At 46.3% G+C, this 16554-nt stretch overlaps 1 protein-coding gene across 1 annotated transcript in view; it reads left to right on the top strand.

Annotated features, from left to right (window-relative positions):
• DNAH3 (dynein axonemal heavy chain 3) overlaps positions 1-16554 on the top strand; it is a 212312-nt gene that overhangs the window by 68634 nt on the left and 127124 nt on the right. Inside the window, exons 18-19 of the mRNA XM_054714387.1 lie at positions 3686-3897; positions 11147-11238. Coding sequence (XP_054570362.1) covers positions 3686-3897; positions 11147-11238 — 304 coding nt within the window. The remainder of the gene's footprint in view (positions 1-3685; positions 3898-11146; positions 11239-16554) is intronic.

Below are 16554 nucleotides of genomic sequence, written 5' to 3'. Positions count from 1 at the left end.
TATCTCCTAGGATTGTTATAGTTTTACATTTTACATTTAAGTCAATGGTCCATTTTGAGTTAATTTTTGTGAAGGGTATAAGGTCTGCAGCTAGTTTCATTATTTTGCTTGTGAATATCCAGTTGTTCTAACATCATTTGTTGAAAAATTATTAGTTCTCCATTATATTACCTTTATCCTTTCTGAAATATCAACTTACTGTATGTGGGTCTATTTCTGGGCTCTCTATTCTGTTCCATTGACCTATTTGTCTTCTCTTTTATCAATACCACACTTGATTATTGTAGCTTTATAGTAAGTCTTAAAGTTACTGGAAAATGTCAATCCCCCAACTTTAATATTATATTGACTATTTGGGATCTTTCATGTCTCCAAATAAACTTTAGAACCAATTTTTCAATATCAAAAAAAAAAACAAACAAAACATAACTTGCTGGGATTTTTATTGGGATTGTGTTGAATCTATACTCAAGTTGGGAAGAACTAACACTTTAACATTGTTGAATGTTTCTATCCATGAACATGAACTATCTCTCCATTTATTCTCTTTGACTTCTGTCATCATAGTTTTGTAGTTTTAATTATATAGGTTTTGTACATATTTTGTTAGACTTATGTCTAAGTATTTCAATTTTAGGAGTGCTAATGTAAATGGATGTGTGCTTTTAATTTCAAGTTCCATTTGTTCACTAATGGTATATAGGAAAGCAGCCCTGGCTGAGTAGCTAAGTTGCCTGGAGGGTCATCCTTATATGCCAAGGTTGAGGGTTTTGATCCACAGTCAGGGCACATACAGGAATCAACCAATGAATTAGTGTACCTAACAGGGGCAACAAACCAATGTCTCTCCCTCCTTCTCTCCCTCTTTCTCTCTCACCCCCTTAAAATTAATAAATTAAAAATAAAAAGGGAAGCAATTGAGTTATATATATTAACCTTATATCCTGCAACCTGCTATAACTGTGAATTAGTTCCCAGAGTTGTTTTTTTTTTAATTCTTTCAGATTTTCTATATAAAAGATCGTGTCAGTGGCAAACAGTTGTAGGTCTTCCTTCTCAATCTGCATACCTTATATCTCCTATTCTTGTCTTTGCACTGGCTAGGATTTCCATTAAATGATGTTGAAAAGGATGGTTAAAGGGGACATTATTGCATTGTTCCTGATTGTAGTGGGAAAGAGTGTAGTGTCTTACCATTAAGTATGATTTTAGCTGTAGGTTTTTGTATATGTTCTTTATATCAAGTCAAGGAAATCCCCCTCTGTTTCTCATTTGCTAAGAATGATTATCATGAATGGGTGTTGGGTTTTGTCAAATGCTTTTTCTGAATCTATTGATATAATCATGTGATTTTCCTTCTTTAGCCTGTTGATGTGATGGATTACATTAATTGATTTTTTAAATGTTGAAACAGCTTTACATATCTGGAATAATAAATCCCAACTGATTGTGGTATAAATTCTATTTCATATATTGTTAGATTCAATTTGCTAATATTTTGTTGAGGATTTTGCATCTATATTAATGAAAGATATTGGTCTTTAATTTCCTTTCATTTTAATGTCTTTGTTTTGGTGTTAGGGTAATGCTGGTTTCATGGAAGGAATTAGGAAGTATTTCCTCTGTTTCTGTCTTCTGGAAGAGATTGTAGAAAATTGGCAACATTTCTTTCTAAAATGGTTGGTAGAATTCACCAGTGAACCCATATGGGCCTGGTGTTTTCTGTTTTGGAAAGTTATTGACTATTGTTCAATTTCTTAAGCAGTCACAGGCCTATTCAGATTTTTTATTTCTTCTTGTGTGAGTTTGGGTAAAGTGTATCTTTCAAGGAATTAGTCCATTTCATCTAGGTTATGAAATTTGTGGTCATGAAAGTGTTCACGATATTCCTTAATTATCTTTGTAATGTTTCTGAGATGTGTATTGATGTCCCCTCTTTCATTTCTGATATCAGTAATTTGTCTCTTTTTCTTGGTTAGCCTGGCTGTAGGTTATTAATTTTATTAATATTTTTAAAGAACCAGCTTTTGGTTTTATTATTTCTCTTTTTCTGCTTACTTTGGATTTAATTTTCACTTCTGTATACCACAACTTTTGATGTTATATTTTCTTTTTCTTTAGCTAAAAATATTTTTTAACTTCTCTTAAGATTTTGTCTTTGACCCATGTTACTTATAATTATGTTGTTTAATTTCCAAGTTTTTGGGGATTTTACCAACTATCTTTCTGTTATTGTGTTATGAGAGTGAAAATCCTTGCCTTCTTCCTGATCTGAGGGAAAAAGTATTCCATCTTCTACCATTAAGTAAAATGGGTTGTTTTGTTTTATTTTTTAAAACCACTTGATTATAGTATGATTGACATGTAAAAAACTGTATATATTTAATGAATACAAAAGTATAACATTAGTGTAGTTTTTTACAGTTGCCCTTTATCAGCCTGAGGAAGTTCCCTTCTATTCCTAGTCTATTTAGAGGTTTTTATCATGAATGATATTGAATTTTGTCAAATGCTTTTTCTGCTTCGATTGATGTTATCATGTGATTTTCCTTGTTTAGACTGTTAATATGGCATATTACATTGGTTGCTTTTCAAATATGAAACCTGCCTTGCATTCCCACAACAAATCCCACTTAGACATAGTGTATTATTCTTTTTACATATTACATGGAAGTCATGTAGATTTTTTCTGTTTGTTTTTTTTTTTAATTTTAATTTTTGATTAGTTAACAAAAATGTTGGGTTGATGAAGCATGTTAGCAATTAATGGAGTTATATCCACGAAGTTGTGTTTAGTCTCAGCAGCCTTCAAAGAAAAGTTTTTGAGTAAATTTGCAACATCATGATGCAAGTATTCATACTAATGTGAAATATTGAAGGGGAAGGAAGCCACAGCATGCAAGATTGTGACTGCTTGTGTAACTGCTAAAGCAGCGGTTCTCAACCTGTGGGTGGCGACCCCTTTGGGGGTCGAACGACCCTTTCACAGGGGTCTCCTAAGACATCCTGCATATCAGGTATTTACATTAGGATTCATAACAGTAGCAAAATTACAGTTATGAAGTAGCAACAAAAATGATTTTATGGTTGGGGGTCACCACAACATGAGGAACTGTATTAAAGGGTCGCAGCATTAGGAAGGCTGAGAACCACTGTGCTAAAGGGTCCCCATAAAAGGAAAGGCAGCAAAGGAAATTAATGTTTGGGGGGTACTTTTTTTTAAAAAAATGAAGTTTCATTCTTTTAAAATAATCTATTTTTAAAGAATTTCAAGCTTACATAGAAGTTACTAAAACTGAACAGAGAACTCCCGCTCTCATTCACCCACATTCTCCAGTGGCTACTGTTTCTCAGCATTTGTGGAGCATCTATAACCAGTGCTAACACTGGTTGCCTGTCCGCATTGCACCGCATGGCGGGGGCAGGTTAGCCACTGTGCTTACCTCACTTCCCTTTCACGGTCACCCTGTGTCACAGGTGATGCTCTTGAGGCTTCAGAAAGTTCAGGAAACCTGCTCAGTTCACTGGCAAAGGCGACGTTTCAGACACAGACCCAACTCCAGGCCTGTGCTTGCTCCAGTACCCACACCTCAGGCCCAGTTCTGAGTTCAGGGAATTAAAGGTGCATGTGGCTGACATCTGCTTGGGGGTCTGACCTTCCCTCCATTTGTCTTTTTTATTCCAGGACCCCTCTTTTTGCTGAACGCTGAGGAAATTGCGGAGGAAATAGGGAATATGTGGAGGACAATGTATAAATTAACCAAGACCTTAGCTGACATGCCTGCACCCAGGCGCTTGGCAGAAAACGTGAAAATGAAGATTGACAAGTTCAAGCAGCACATTCCTATTCTCAACATTTCCTGCAACCCCGGGATGAAGGAGCGGCACTGGCAACAGGTCCAGTCACTGCCCACCCCCTGCCCAGCCCATCCCTGGTCCTGGTAGCCCCAAGAAGGCAGGAACCGTTCCCAGGTCAAGCTTTTTCTGAAAGGAGAATCTACTGGAAGCCAAGGGGGTAGGAATGGGGGTGAGAGCCTTTTGCCATAAGGGAACGGGCAGGATAAGGGATGCACTGCCTTTCGCATGAGCAGGTCTCCCTTTGTTGGGGGACCCCATGGCTGTAATTGAGTACTGTTTCAGCCCATGGCCATGCAGCCTCTCCTTATCTCCTTTCTTGGCAAAGAGCTGCTCAAGGTTCTACAGGTGACAGGGCATTAAGTGCAGTGGCAGGAGCCTTGCTTTTCTTCTCGACCCAGGCTACACAGAAGAGAAATCCACATCCCTTCCTGGGTCTCCAAACAGTGCCTGACTCCTGCTTGGACTGGCCATGCTGGAGTTCCAGCATCCAACAGGCTATGCTCAGAAATAAGTTTCCACTCCTCTTTCAGCCCTTTGTGCCTATAAATGAGAATAACAAACGTCCTCCCTAAAAAAATAGTTGGGATTTTTATAAGCAACCAAGTGTGAGGTGATAAGTGTGGTGTGAACACTAACCAGAGAAAGGAAAAGTGCACTGTTCCTGTAATAATGATCATATCCAAGGCTAGCAATGGCCCTGAGCAGACTCAGTCCAAGAGTTGCTCTGTGTGGAGGTGGATATGGGCGCCCATAAGCAGACTGCTCTCTGAGTTGGCCTGGAATTCCCTCTCTCAGGACCACGCACAAGACGGAGGACATCGTCCTCAGAAGGTCCCACTCTGAGGTCATCCCCATGACTTCCAGAGAATGAAGCCCTAGCGCGGTTGCTAGGAGCATTTTGGCCTCCCTGGGAAAACAGAGATCTGAATGCATGAGAGATCCAGGAGTTTTCTGTGTAGGGGAGCTGTTTTCCATTTCCCAGGGAGCCTTCGAGCTCAAGATGACTTAAGGCAGGGATGTAAGGAGGTGCAGAGGAGAGGCCATCTGAGTAGGTTATGGACTTGAGCTGCCTAGCAGTGGGGTCTACAGAGGGCAACTGCCCTCCTTGGGTGCTCAGAGGGTGCCTCTCCCTGTGGACCTAGTCTGACCAGAACTGACCACTGGAGGGCTGGGAGGGTGAGCAGGGCTAGGTCTCTTCGTGAGATGGCACCATAGAAAGTGCCCTTGTCAAAGTAAATGGTGGTTGGATAACACTCGGGGCCCTTGGAGATCCATCCCTCCACTGGTGCTCCACCTATGAGGATGCTGCTCTCACGCATTGAAATCCAGACCATTCCCAGACAATCTTCATCCTCCTTTGTAGACCACCTAGATGGACAGATTGGAAAAAATGCTCCTTAGAATTAAAATATCACAACAATGGCTAAGCCATATTGAATGCCAGGTATGCACTGGGTTCTGTGTTGCATACTTCATGTGGACCCTCTCATGTCACCCTCCCAGCAACCCTCTGACATAGGGACTATGATTATCTCCACTTCCCAGATAAGACAACTAGCTCTTAGAGAGATTAAGTTGTCACATGGCTAGTAAGTAAGGAGGGGAGAATTGGAATGTGGTCTCTAGCTCAGCCTAGACAGGTGAAAAGGGAACAAGAAGTAGCAGATGAGAAGGAGTGGGAGGTGGGGGCTATGAGCTGTGGGTGGCAGTGGTGTGCAACCAGGGGAGTGGCTTCAGAGGAAGGACCCAGTGGGCCAGCTCAGAAAGAACACAGGCCACCAGGTAGACTCAGGCTGCGCCAGGCCCAGCCCCTTCCTGCCTGAATTGTTGGTCACACCCTGAGCTGCCCCTGACAGCCCAGGTTGGGGAGACCCTTTTCACCCTAGTGCCTAACTCAGAAGACCCATCCGCCAGGTCTGGTTCTGGCAGCTAAACCGCCTGTAGCTCTCAGACTGGGTTCTGGGGTGGCCATGGGAGGTTTCTGACCATTTCACAAGACTTGGGCAGGAAAGGCTGATCCTATGTTTGGGGCCCAGACTTTGCTGCTATCATCACAGTGGTTTCTGCGACAGTTTAAAACAAGATGGGGGGAGAAACCAAGATGGCAGCATAGGTAAGCACCTAAACTGCTGCCTCGCACAACAATTTCAAAACTACAATTAAAAGATAGAACGGACATTATCCAGAACCACAGGAAAGCTGACTGAGTGGAAATTCTACAACTAGAAGGAAAGAGAAAAGCTCATGGAGAATCAGAGGAGCTGAAAAGGGCTGAGGTATGGAGACACGTGCACAGAGAGGAAGGGCGGCTGAGTGCCTGACTGGCTTTCTCTGGCGGGAGGGAGAAGGAAGCTCCTGACTGCACTGAACCCCAGTTCTGACTGCACTGAACCCCAGTTCCAGTCGAGACCCTGTGGACCCAGGCTCATACAGGGGGAGCCTGGACTGTCAGAGAGAAAGGCACAAAGGGAGACTCGGGGGAGCCGCGGAGGGCAGGGGTCTGGAGGCGCACGCGCAAGTGCGCACAGAGAGGACTGACTGCTGAGGTTGCCGCTGGCTTTTCCTAGCGGAAGGGAGTCGACTGCACTGAACCCCAGTACCTACTGCACTGAACCCCAGTTCTGGGCAAGCCCCTGGGGACCCAGGCTCTTATGGGGGGAATCTGGACTGTCAGGTGGAAACTCAGGGGAGCCGCGAAAGGCAGAGGTCTAGAGGTGAGCGCTCAAGTGCACACAGAGAGGACTGACTGCTGAGTGTGCCGCTGGCTTTCTCTAGCTGGAGGGAACGGAAAGCTCCCAACTGGCTGAACTCCAGTTCCGGGCGAGAATCTAGGAATCCAGATTCATTGGGGGAGAAACTGGACTGTCTGGCAGCAGGCAAAACTCGAGGGCAGCTTTCGCTCAGAGGTGCTTGCAGCGATTACCGAGGGACACTGAGACCCCAGGTCCTCATAGGGCAGGGATGACGGAAAGCCAAGACTGTCTGCTCAGCCCTGAGACTCCACCCCATCCAAGCTGAGCACAGAGGCTTTTGCAGTTTTGCAAGTCTTGTCTCATAAGGCTGTCTCCAGCACAGAAGTTCTCCCGGCATAGACACAGCTGATCCTCACAGCCAATTGGCCTGGAGGTCAATTCCTCCCAGTAATACCAACAACAATCAAGACTTAACTACAACAAGGCTTTACACACAGTCCACAAAGGGGTGCACCAAGAGTGTCCACCTCAGGTAACTGGGGAGGCCGAACCACTGGGCCATATAGGACACCTAGCACACAAAGCTACCCTACCAACTCAGGGAAGCAATGAAAATGCAGAGACAAACAAACATCACAAATGAAAGAAATGGAGGAAAACAAATGACTGGATACAGAGTTCAAAACCACAGTTATAAGGTTTTTCAAGAATTTCCTAGAAAAGGCCAATAAGTTTAGTGAGACCCTCGAGTATATGAAAAAGGACCAACTAGAAATTAAACATACACTGACTGAAATAAAAAATATTATACAGAGACTCAACAGCAGACTAGAGGAACGCAAGAATCAAGTCAAACATTTGAAATACAAAGAAACAAAAAACACTCAACCGGGAAAGCAAAAAGAAAAAAGAATCCAAAAATTTGGAGATAGTGTAAGAAGCCTCTAGGACAACTTCAAGCATACCAACATCTGAATTATGGGGGTGCCAGAAGAAGAGAGAGAGCAAGATACTGAAAACCTATTTGAAGAAATAATGACAGAAAACTTCCCCCACCTGGTGAAAGAAATAGACTTACAGGTCCAGAAGTGCACAGAACCCCAAACAAAAGGAATCCAAAGAGGACCACACCAAGACACATCATAATTAAAATGCCAAGAGCAAAAGACAAAGAGAGAATATTAAAAGCAGCAAGAGAAAAACAGTTAGTTACCTACAAGGGAGCACCCATACGATTGTCAGCTGATTTCTCAACAGAAACTATGTAGGCCAGATGGGAGTGGCAAGAAATATTCAAAGTGATGAATAGCAAGAACCTACAACCAAGATTACTCTACCCAGCAAAGCTATCATTCAGAATTGAAGGTCAGATAAAGAGCTTCACAGATAAGAAAAAGCTAAAGGAGTTCATCACCACCAAACCAGTACTATATGAAATGCTGAAAGGTATTCTTTAAGGAGAGGAAGAAGAAAAAAGTAAAGATAAAAATTATGAAGAACAAATACATATCTATCAACAAGTGAACCTAAAAATCAAGTGCATTAAAAATCTGAGGAACAGAATAAACTGGTGAATATAATAGAATCAGGGGCATAGAAAGGGAATGGACTGATAATTCTCAGGGGGAAAGGAGTGTGTGGGGTGCGGGAAGAGACTGGACAAAAATCATACACCTATGGATGAAGACAGTGGGGCAGGGGGAGGTAAGGGCAGAGGGTGGGGTGGGAACCAGGTGGAGTGGAGCTATTGGGGGGAAAAGGAGAAACAATTTTAATAATCTGAACGATAAAGATTTATTAAAGTTTAAAAAAATAAAATAAAACAAGATGGGACGGGCCACACTTGGCCTTGGGAAGAAACCCCACTGAGGAGCAGCAGGGCTGGCCCTATGGGCAGTGCTACCATAGAAATAGAATGGGAATGTTTGTGTAATTTTTAGAGTTTCTAGTAGCCACATTTTTATTTATTTTTTAAATGTATTTTTTATTGATTTCAATGAGGAAGGGAGAGGGAGAGAGAGAGAAACATCAATTATGAGAGAGAATCATTGATTGGCTGCCTCCTGAATGCCCCCCACTGGGGATCCAGACCACAACCCGGGTATGTGCCCTTGACTGGAATCAAACCTGGGACCGTTTGGTCTGCAGGCCAATGCTCTATCCCAGTGGTTGGCAAACTGTGGCTTGCGAGCCACATGTGGCTCTTTGGCCCCTTGAGATTTTAGCAAAGGCCAGCTTAGCAGTACCCTAATTAAGTTAATAGCAATGTACCTACCTATATAGTTTAAGTTTAAAAAATGTGGCTCTCAAAAGAAATTTCAATCGTTGTACTGTTGATATTTGGCTCTGTTGACTAATGAGTTTGCCGACCACTGCTCTATCCATTGAGCGAAACCAGCTAGGGCAGTAGCCACATTTTTAAAAGCAAAAACAGGCTAAATAAATTTCATGAATAAATCTTATTTCACCAACATAACCAAAATATTGTCATTTCAACAGGTAATCAACATAAAAATTAAGATATTTCACAGGACCTTTTCATGCTGAGTCTGAAACATGGCGTGCTCCCCACTCACAGCACATACGTTCGGACTAGCCCACCAGCACCGCGGCTCCGGATGGGACAGCACTGTTCTAGGGTCTTAGACTAGCACACTGAACACTTGGGTCATTGCCATAGTTAACACAATCCTACCTAATAATAGACAAATATGCAAATTGACTGCACCTTCGCTACGACCGAGCCATGCCCACCAGTCAAGCCACGCCCACCAGCCAATCAGGACGAGTATGCAAATTACCCCAACAAAGATGGCAGCTAATTTGCATATCAAGACAGCGTAGAAAGAAGCCAAGAGCTGCAGAAGGGAGCAAAGCTGCGGAGAAGCAAGCAAGCCAGGGGGAGAAGAAGGGAGGAGCAGAGGCGGGGCCGGGGAGAAGGGAGAAAAGCAGGCGGGCTGGCAGAGAAGGCAGGGCGGGGGAGAAGGGAGGAGCGGAGGCGGGGCTGGGGGAGAAGGTGGGGTGGGGGAGAAGGGAAAAGCAGGCGGGCTGGCGGAGAAGGCAGGGCGGGGGAGAAGGGAGGAGCGGAGGCGGGGCCAGGGGAGAAGGCGGGGTGGGGGACAAGGGAGGAGAGCAGGCAGGGCGGGGTAGAGTGCAGCAGGAAACCCTATTGCAGGATTTTTCCTGCAATGAGAACGCTAGTTTAAGTAATAAAACGACAAATCTCTGAGGGTTTCCCAGGGCCAAGCACTCTGCCCAGTGCTTTGCACAGCTCTGTCACTTAGTCCTGGAACAGCGTGCACTTGGAGGGCCAGCAGGGCCCGTGCCTTAGCCATGCCGTGTTTGCACCCACTGTGTGGGCTGTGCTCACTGCCCTGCTTCGGTGTGTAACCTGCACCACAGTACACAGAAGACCCGAGGGAGATGGGTAAGAGCTTTGGAGTCAGAATGGATCCAGGTCCCAGTTCCACCATTTAAGAGCTGATGGTCTTGGACAAGATACTTATTCTTTGACGTAGTTTCCGGATATGTAAAATGGGAATAGTAATATATTAGAGCCTTCCTCATTGTGTTGGGAGAATGAAATAAGCACATAAAGGTCTTAAAACGGTGCCCATACAGAGTAAATGCTCAATAAATGTTAACTGCCTTCCTCATTCCCATCACCGTAGTGGCCCTTCGGGTCCTCAGAGCCCAGGTGGGAGCCATTTGAAAGAGCTGGCGTGCATGCTTTCACACATAGCTGTTCACGGATGCCCATGCATGCCAGGCCCAGGGCCGCAGGCGGAATACGACAGAACATGGCACAGCTTCGCGCCCCTTCCTGCTCTGACATTTGTAGCCCCGAGGAGGGGTTGCTGGGCAGTGTGTGTGGAGGGGGCGCGAGGGGGGGTGTCCCGGAGCCTCACACCTCCACCTGGTGCTGCTCTGAGCCCCAGGGCTGGCCAGTCTCGCACTTCCTGAGAAGGTGCTCCACTCCCCTGAGACTTTGCTGAACAGCTTCCCCAGGGGTGCTGTCACTAACAGCTCCGGAGGCAGTGTCTACCACAGCAAAAGAGCAGCACTGCTACCTCCTGCAGCTTCGCACCCGGGGGGCGGGGGGTGGGAGAGAGGGGGGGCAGGCGCCACAGAGGAGGCTGCCTCTTTCCCGCATCCTCGCCTCTGCGGGCTGCCTGTCACCTGGTCTCAGGACTTGCTCCTTTTGTTCAGCAAACACCGGCTTCTGTCACAGGCCAGGCTTTGCACTAGGCCCTGGAATTACACAGTCCCAACCCCTAAGATACTCACAGGGCTGCCATGCGCCCAGTGCTGGTGCCAGACCAGCACCCAGGAAAGTAGATAGACCGCAGGGTGGGCCCTGGCTGCCCAGATCCTTAGATTGCACCGCCCATTCTGCAGCCACTGGCTCCGAGCAGCTATTTAAACACACGTGACATTAAATGAGAAAATCCATCTAGGCCACCTGGGCACACTTCTCGCTAGGCAGTGCTTGTGGCTGCGGGAAGGGCCAGCGGGCAGGAGTGCTTCCCTCCTCTCACGTCCACCAGGCAGCACTGGCGTGAACCATACACACGGACTCTTATCTCTTTTTGCAGATTAGTGAGCTTGTCGGCTGTGAAATAAAGCCCACAGATGCAACATGCCTGGCCAATATGCTGGAGTATGGATTCCACAAATTCATTGACAAGTAAGGTGCCCTTCCTTCAGGGAGTGATCAGAGGGCCTGTGGGCTCCCCCAAACCCCCACCACTCACTCCCCATTGTCTCCTGTCCCTGGAACATGAGGGCAGCCTCACCTCTGGTGACTGGCCAGGAAGACTTTTCCTTTCACTGACTTGAAAATTTTTAGTTCAAAAAAAATTAGGTTAAAAGTTTCTCTTTTTTTTTATTGTCTAAAGTTTTACATTTGTCTTCTTTTTCCCCAGTTTCCCCTCCCCCAGCCATTCCCACCCCAGGCAAACCCCCCTGCCTCGGTGCCTGTGTCCATTGGATATGCTAATATGCATGCATACAAGTCCTTTGGTTGCTCTCTACCCACCCCCCTACCATTTGTCTCTGGATCTATTCTTGTTCATCAAATTATGTTGATCACTATATCCCACATATGAGTGAGATCATGTGATTTTTATCTTTCTCCATCTGGCTTATTTCGCTTAGGTTGAAAGTTTTTTGAACCAGAGTTGGAGCCTGCCTCTCTCAGGCTGACTTTGGTACAACCACTTACCCTTAGGGAGCCTCAGAATCCTCCTCTATACCCAAAAACAACAACCAGAAGTGACTGTCTGCCCCCTAAGGTTCCAAGGAACCTGGTCACAGGACAGAGGTCACATGCTCACTCTCCTTCGCCAAACGCCCTGGAGAATGTATACTGTGTGAGTGGAAATGTGTGCTGTGTGAGTGAGGATGTGTACTGTGTGAGTGGGAATGTGTGCTGTGTGAGTGAGGATGTGTGCTGTGTGAGTAGAATGTGTACTGTGTGAGTGAGGATGTGTTCTGTGTGAGTGAGGATGTGTACTGTGTGAGTGGGAATGTATACTGTGTGAGTGGAAATGTGTACTGTATGAGTGGGATGTGTACTGTGTGAGTGGGGATGTGTGCTGTGTGAGTGAGGATGTGTGCTGTGTGAGTAGAATGTGTACTGTGTGAGTGAGGATATATACTGTGTGAGTGGGGATGTGTGCTGTGTGAGTGAGGATGTGTACTGTGTGAGTGGGGATGTGTGCTGTGTGAGTGAGGATGTATACTGTGTGAGTGAGGATGTGTGCTGTGTGAGTGAGGATGTGTGCTGTGTGAGTGGGGATGTGTGCTGTGTGAGTAGGATGTGTGCTGTGTGAGTGAGGATGTGTGCTGTGTGAGTGGGAATGTATACTGTGTGAGTGATGATGTGTGCTGTGTGAGTAGAATGTGTACTGTGTGTGTGAGGATATATACTGTGTGAGTGAGGATGTGTGCTGTGTGAGTGATGATGTGTGCTGTGTGAGTGAGGATATATACTGTGTGAGTAGAATGTGTGCTGTGTGAGTAGGATGTGTACTGTGTGCGTGAGGATATATACTGTGTGAGTGGGGATGTGTGCTGTGTGAGTAGGATGTGTGCTGTGTGAGTACTGTGTGAGTAGGATGTGTTCCGTGAGAGTGAGGATGTGTACTGTGTAAGTATATATACTGTATGAGTGAGAATGTGTGCTGTGTGAGTGAGGATATATACTGTGTGAGTGAGGATGTGTGCTATGTGAATAGGATGTGTGCTGTGTGAGTGAGGATGTGTGCTGTGTGAGTGATGATGTGTGCTGTGTGAGTGAGGATATATACTGTGTGAGTGAGGATGTGTACTGTGTGAGTGAGGATGTGTGCTGTGTGAGTGAGGATGTGTGCTGTGTGAGTAGGATGTGTGCTGTGTGAGTAGGATGTGTGCTGTGTGAGTACTGTGTGAGTAGGATGTGTTCTGTGAGAGTGAGGATGTGTACTGTGTGAGTGGAAATGTGTACTGTGTGAGTGATGATGTGTGCTGTGTGAGTGAGGATGTGTGCTGTGTGAGTAGGATGTGTACTGTGTGAGTGAGGATGTGTGCTGTGTGAGTGATGATGTGTGCTGTGTGAGTAGGATGTGTGCTGTGTGAGTACTGTGTGAGTAGGATGTGTTCTGTGAGAGTGAGGATGTGTATTGTGTGAGTAAGTATATATACTGTATGAGTGAGAATGTGTGCTGTGTGAGTGAGGATATATACTGTGTGAGTGATGACGTGTGCTGTGTGAGTAGGATGTGTACTGTGTGCGTGAGGATGTGTACTGTGTGAGTGAGGATATATACTGTGTGAGTGATGATGTGTGCTGTGTGAGTGAGGATGTGTGCTGTGTGATTGAGGATCTGTACTGTGTGAGTGATGATGTGTGCTGTGTGAGTGATGATGTGTGCTGTGTGAGTAGGATGTGTGCTGTGTGAGTGAGGATATATACTGTGTGAGTGAGGATGTGTACTGTGTGAGTGGGGATGTGTGCTGTGTGAGTGAGGATGTGTGCTGTGTGAGTAAGGATGTCTACTGTGTGAGTAGAATGTGTACTGTGTGAGTAGGATGTGTACTGTGTGAGTGAGGATATATACTGTGTGAGTGATGATGTGTGCTGTGTGAGTAGGATGTGTGCTGTGTGAGTACTGTGTGAGTAGGATGTGTTCTGTGAGTGAGGATATATACTGTGTGAGTGAGGATGTGTGCTGTGTGAGTGAGGATGTGTACTGTGTGAGTGAGGATGTGTGCTGTGTGAGTAGGATGTGTACTGTGTGCGTGAGGATGTGTACTGTGTGAGTGAGGATGTGTGCAGTGTGAGTAAGGATATATACTGTGTGAGTAGGATGTGTGCTGTGTGAGTGAGGATGTGTGCTATGTGAGTGAGGATATATACTGTGTGAGTGAGGATGTGTGTTGTATGAGTGAGGATGTGTGCTGTGTGAGTGAGGATGTATGCTGTGTGAGTGAGGATGTGTGCTGTGTGAGCAGGATGTGTGCTGTATGAGTGAGAATGTGTGCTGTGTGAGTGAGGATATATACTGTGTGAGTGAGGATGTGTGCTGTGTGAGTGAGGATGTGTGCTGTGTGAGTAAGGATATATACTGTGTGAGTAGGATGTGTGCTGTGTGAGTGAGGATATATACTGTGTGAGTGAGGATGTGTGCTGTGTGAGTGAGGATGTGTGCTATGTGAGTGAGGATATATACTGTGTGAGTGAGGATGTGTGCTGTGTGAGTGAGGATGTGTGCTGTGTGAGTGAGGATGTGTGCTGTGTGAGTGAGGATGTGTGCTGTGTGAGCAGGATGTGTGCTGTGTGAGTGAGGATGTGTGCTGTGTGAGTGAGGATATATACTGTGTGAGTGAGGATGTGTGCTGTGTGAGTGAGGATGTGTGCTGTCTGAGTGAGGATGTGTACTGTGTGAGTGAGGATATATACTGTGTGAGTAGGATGTGTACTGTGTGAGCAGGATGTGTGCTGTGTGAGTGAGGATGTGTGCTGTGTGAGTGAGGATGTGTGCTGTGTGAGTGAGGATGTGTGCTGTGTGAGTGAGGATGTGTGCTGTGTGAGTGAGGATGTGTGCTGTGTGAGTGAGGATGTGTGCTGTGTGAGCAGGATGTGTGCTGTGTGAGTGAGGATGTGTGCTGTGTGAGTGAGGATGTGTTCTGTGTGAGCAGGATGTGTGCTGTGTGAGTGAGGATGTGTGCTGTGTGAATAAGGATGTGTGCTGTGTGAGTGAGGATGTGTACTGTGTGAGCAGGATGTGTGCTGTGTGAGTGAGGATGTGTGCTGTGTGAGTGATGATGTTTGCTGTGTGAGTGAGGATATATACTGTGTGAGTAGAATGTGTACTGTGTGAGTAGGATGTGTGCTGTGTGAGTGAGGATGTGTACTGTGTGAGTGGGAATGTGTACTGTGTGAGTGAGGATGTGTGCTGTGTGAGTACTGTGTGAGTAGGATGTGTTCTGTGAGAGTGAGGATGTGTACTGTGTAAGTATATATACTGTATGAGTGAGAATGTGTGCTGTGTGAGTGAGGATATATACTGTGTGAGTGAGGATGTGTGCTGTGTGAGTGAGGATGTGTGCTGTGTGAGTGAGGATGTGTGCTGTGTGAGTGAGGATGTGTGCTGTGTGAGTGAGGATGTGTTCTGTGTGAGCAGGATGTGTGCTGTGTGAGTGAGGATGTGTGCTGTGTGAGTGAGGATGTGTGCTGTGTGAGTGAGGATGTGTGCTGTGTGAGTGAGGATGTGTGCTGTGTGAGTGAGGATGTGTGCTGTGTGAGTGAGGATGTGTGCTGTGTGAGTAGGATGTGTGCTGTGTGAGTACTGTGTGAGTAGGATGTGTTCTGTGAGTGAGGATATATACTGTGTGAGTGAGGATGTGTGCTGTGTGAGTGAGGATGTATACTGTGTGAGTGAGGATATATACTGTGTGAGTAGGATGTGTACTGTGTGTAAGAGGATATATACTGTGTGAGTAGAATGTGTGCTGTTTGAGTAGGATATGTACTGTTTGAGTGAGGATGTCCCTCCCCACTCCTTCCCTGTGGAGCAGGGGCCATGGTGGGTGGACCCAGCATAGCAGGGAAACAGAAGGAGTTGTTTTTTAAAGGTAAGGACAGGAAGTAGAGCAAAACCCATCACATAAATCAACAGAAATTTCAAGGTCCATATAAGAAGGAAACGAGTAATTCTGGAGCACATGAGGAACAATATGGAGTAAACAGCAATGGGAAAGGAGATCTTGCGTTACCAGCTGTAGAACAGTGGTTCTCACATGGGGTCCATTTCCCACCCCAGGGCCATTTGTTATTGCTACCGTTACTGGGGAATTCCATTTCTCTCTCCCTATTGGGAGTGGGGTTCTCAGGGAACCGCTGGTAAAAGCATTTCCAGGTCCCCCACGGGAGGAGATGTGGTTGAAGGCTTTATTTCCATGGAGTTGCGTTCCTTGGGTTCCAAAGTCCCCTCTCCCGTGACCCAGCTCTGACAAGGGCAACGGGGACTCCAGCAGAGCTGAAAGCCAAGCCAGCATCCAGGCTGCCTCCCAGCAGAGCCGCCCAATGTTGCCTCAGGCTGGTCACAGTCCATTAGGCCAATACATGGTGTCACCTGGCGTGGGCCCCGTGGGCCACAAGGGTGCCCGCAAGCTGGGGGTTGGGAGAGCAGCAAGAGAGGGAGAGCGCTCCTTTGTTCAGGAGTGAAGTCTCTTTGATTTCTCACCCTGGCAGTGGCCACGCCCATTCTGGCCATGACCTGTTCCCAGGTGTGACTGACAGTAGGCACCTTCCCACTGGGCATGCGTCTATTGTCCAGTCCCTGCCCCAGCGACAGTGGAACCAGACCTGGGAGTGATCCCTGCAGCCTCCTGGGAACCCGTGTGGATGGCGGCCTGTGTTAGCTGCCTCCCCTGCGCGCCTTCCTGTCAGTCATAACCAGGTTATTAACAGTGTCGTCGTGACTGACAACGGGTGGGCCTGGGCAGTTGGCTGTGGCCG

This window comes from Eptesicus fuscus, chromosome 4 (assembly GCF_027574615.1).
Source record: "Eptesicus fuscus isolate TK198812 chromosome 4, DD_ASM_mEF_20220401, whole genome shotgun sequence".
NCBI lineage: Eukaryota > Metazoa > Chordata > Mammalia > Chiroptera > Vespertilionidae > Eptesicus > Eptesicus fuscus.
Note: the sequence above shows the minus strand (reverse complement) of the source record. Positions and strands in the feature narration are given on the sequence as shown.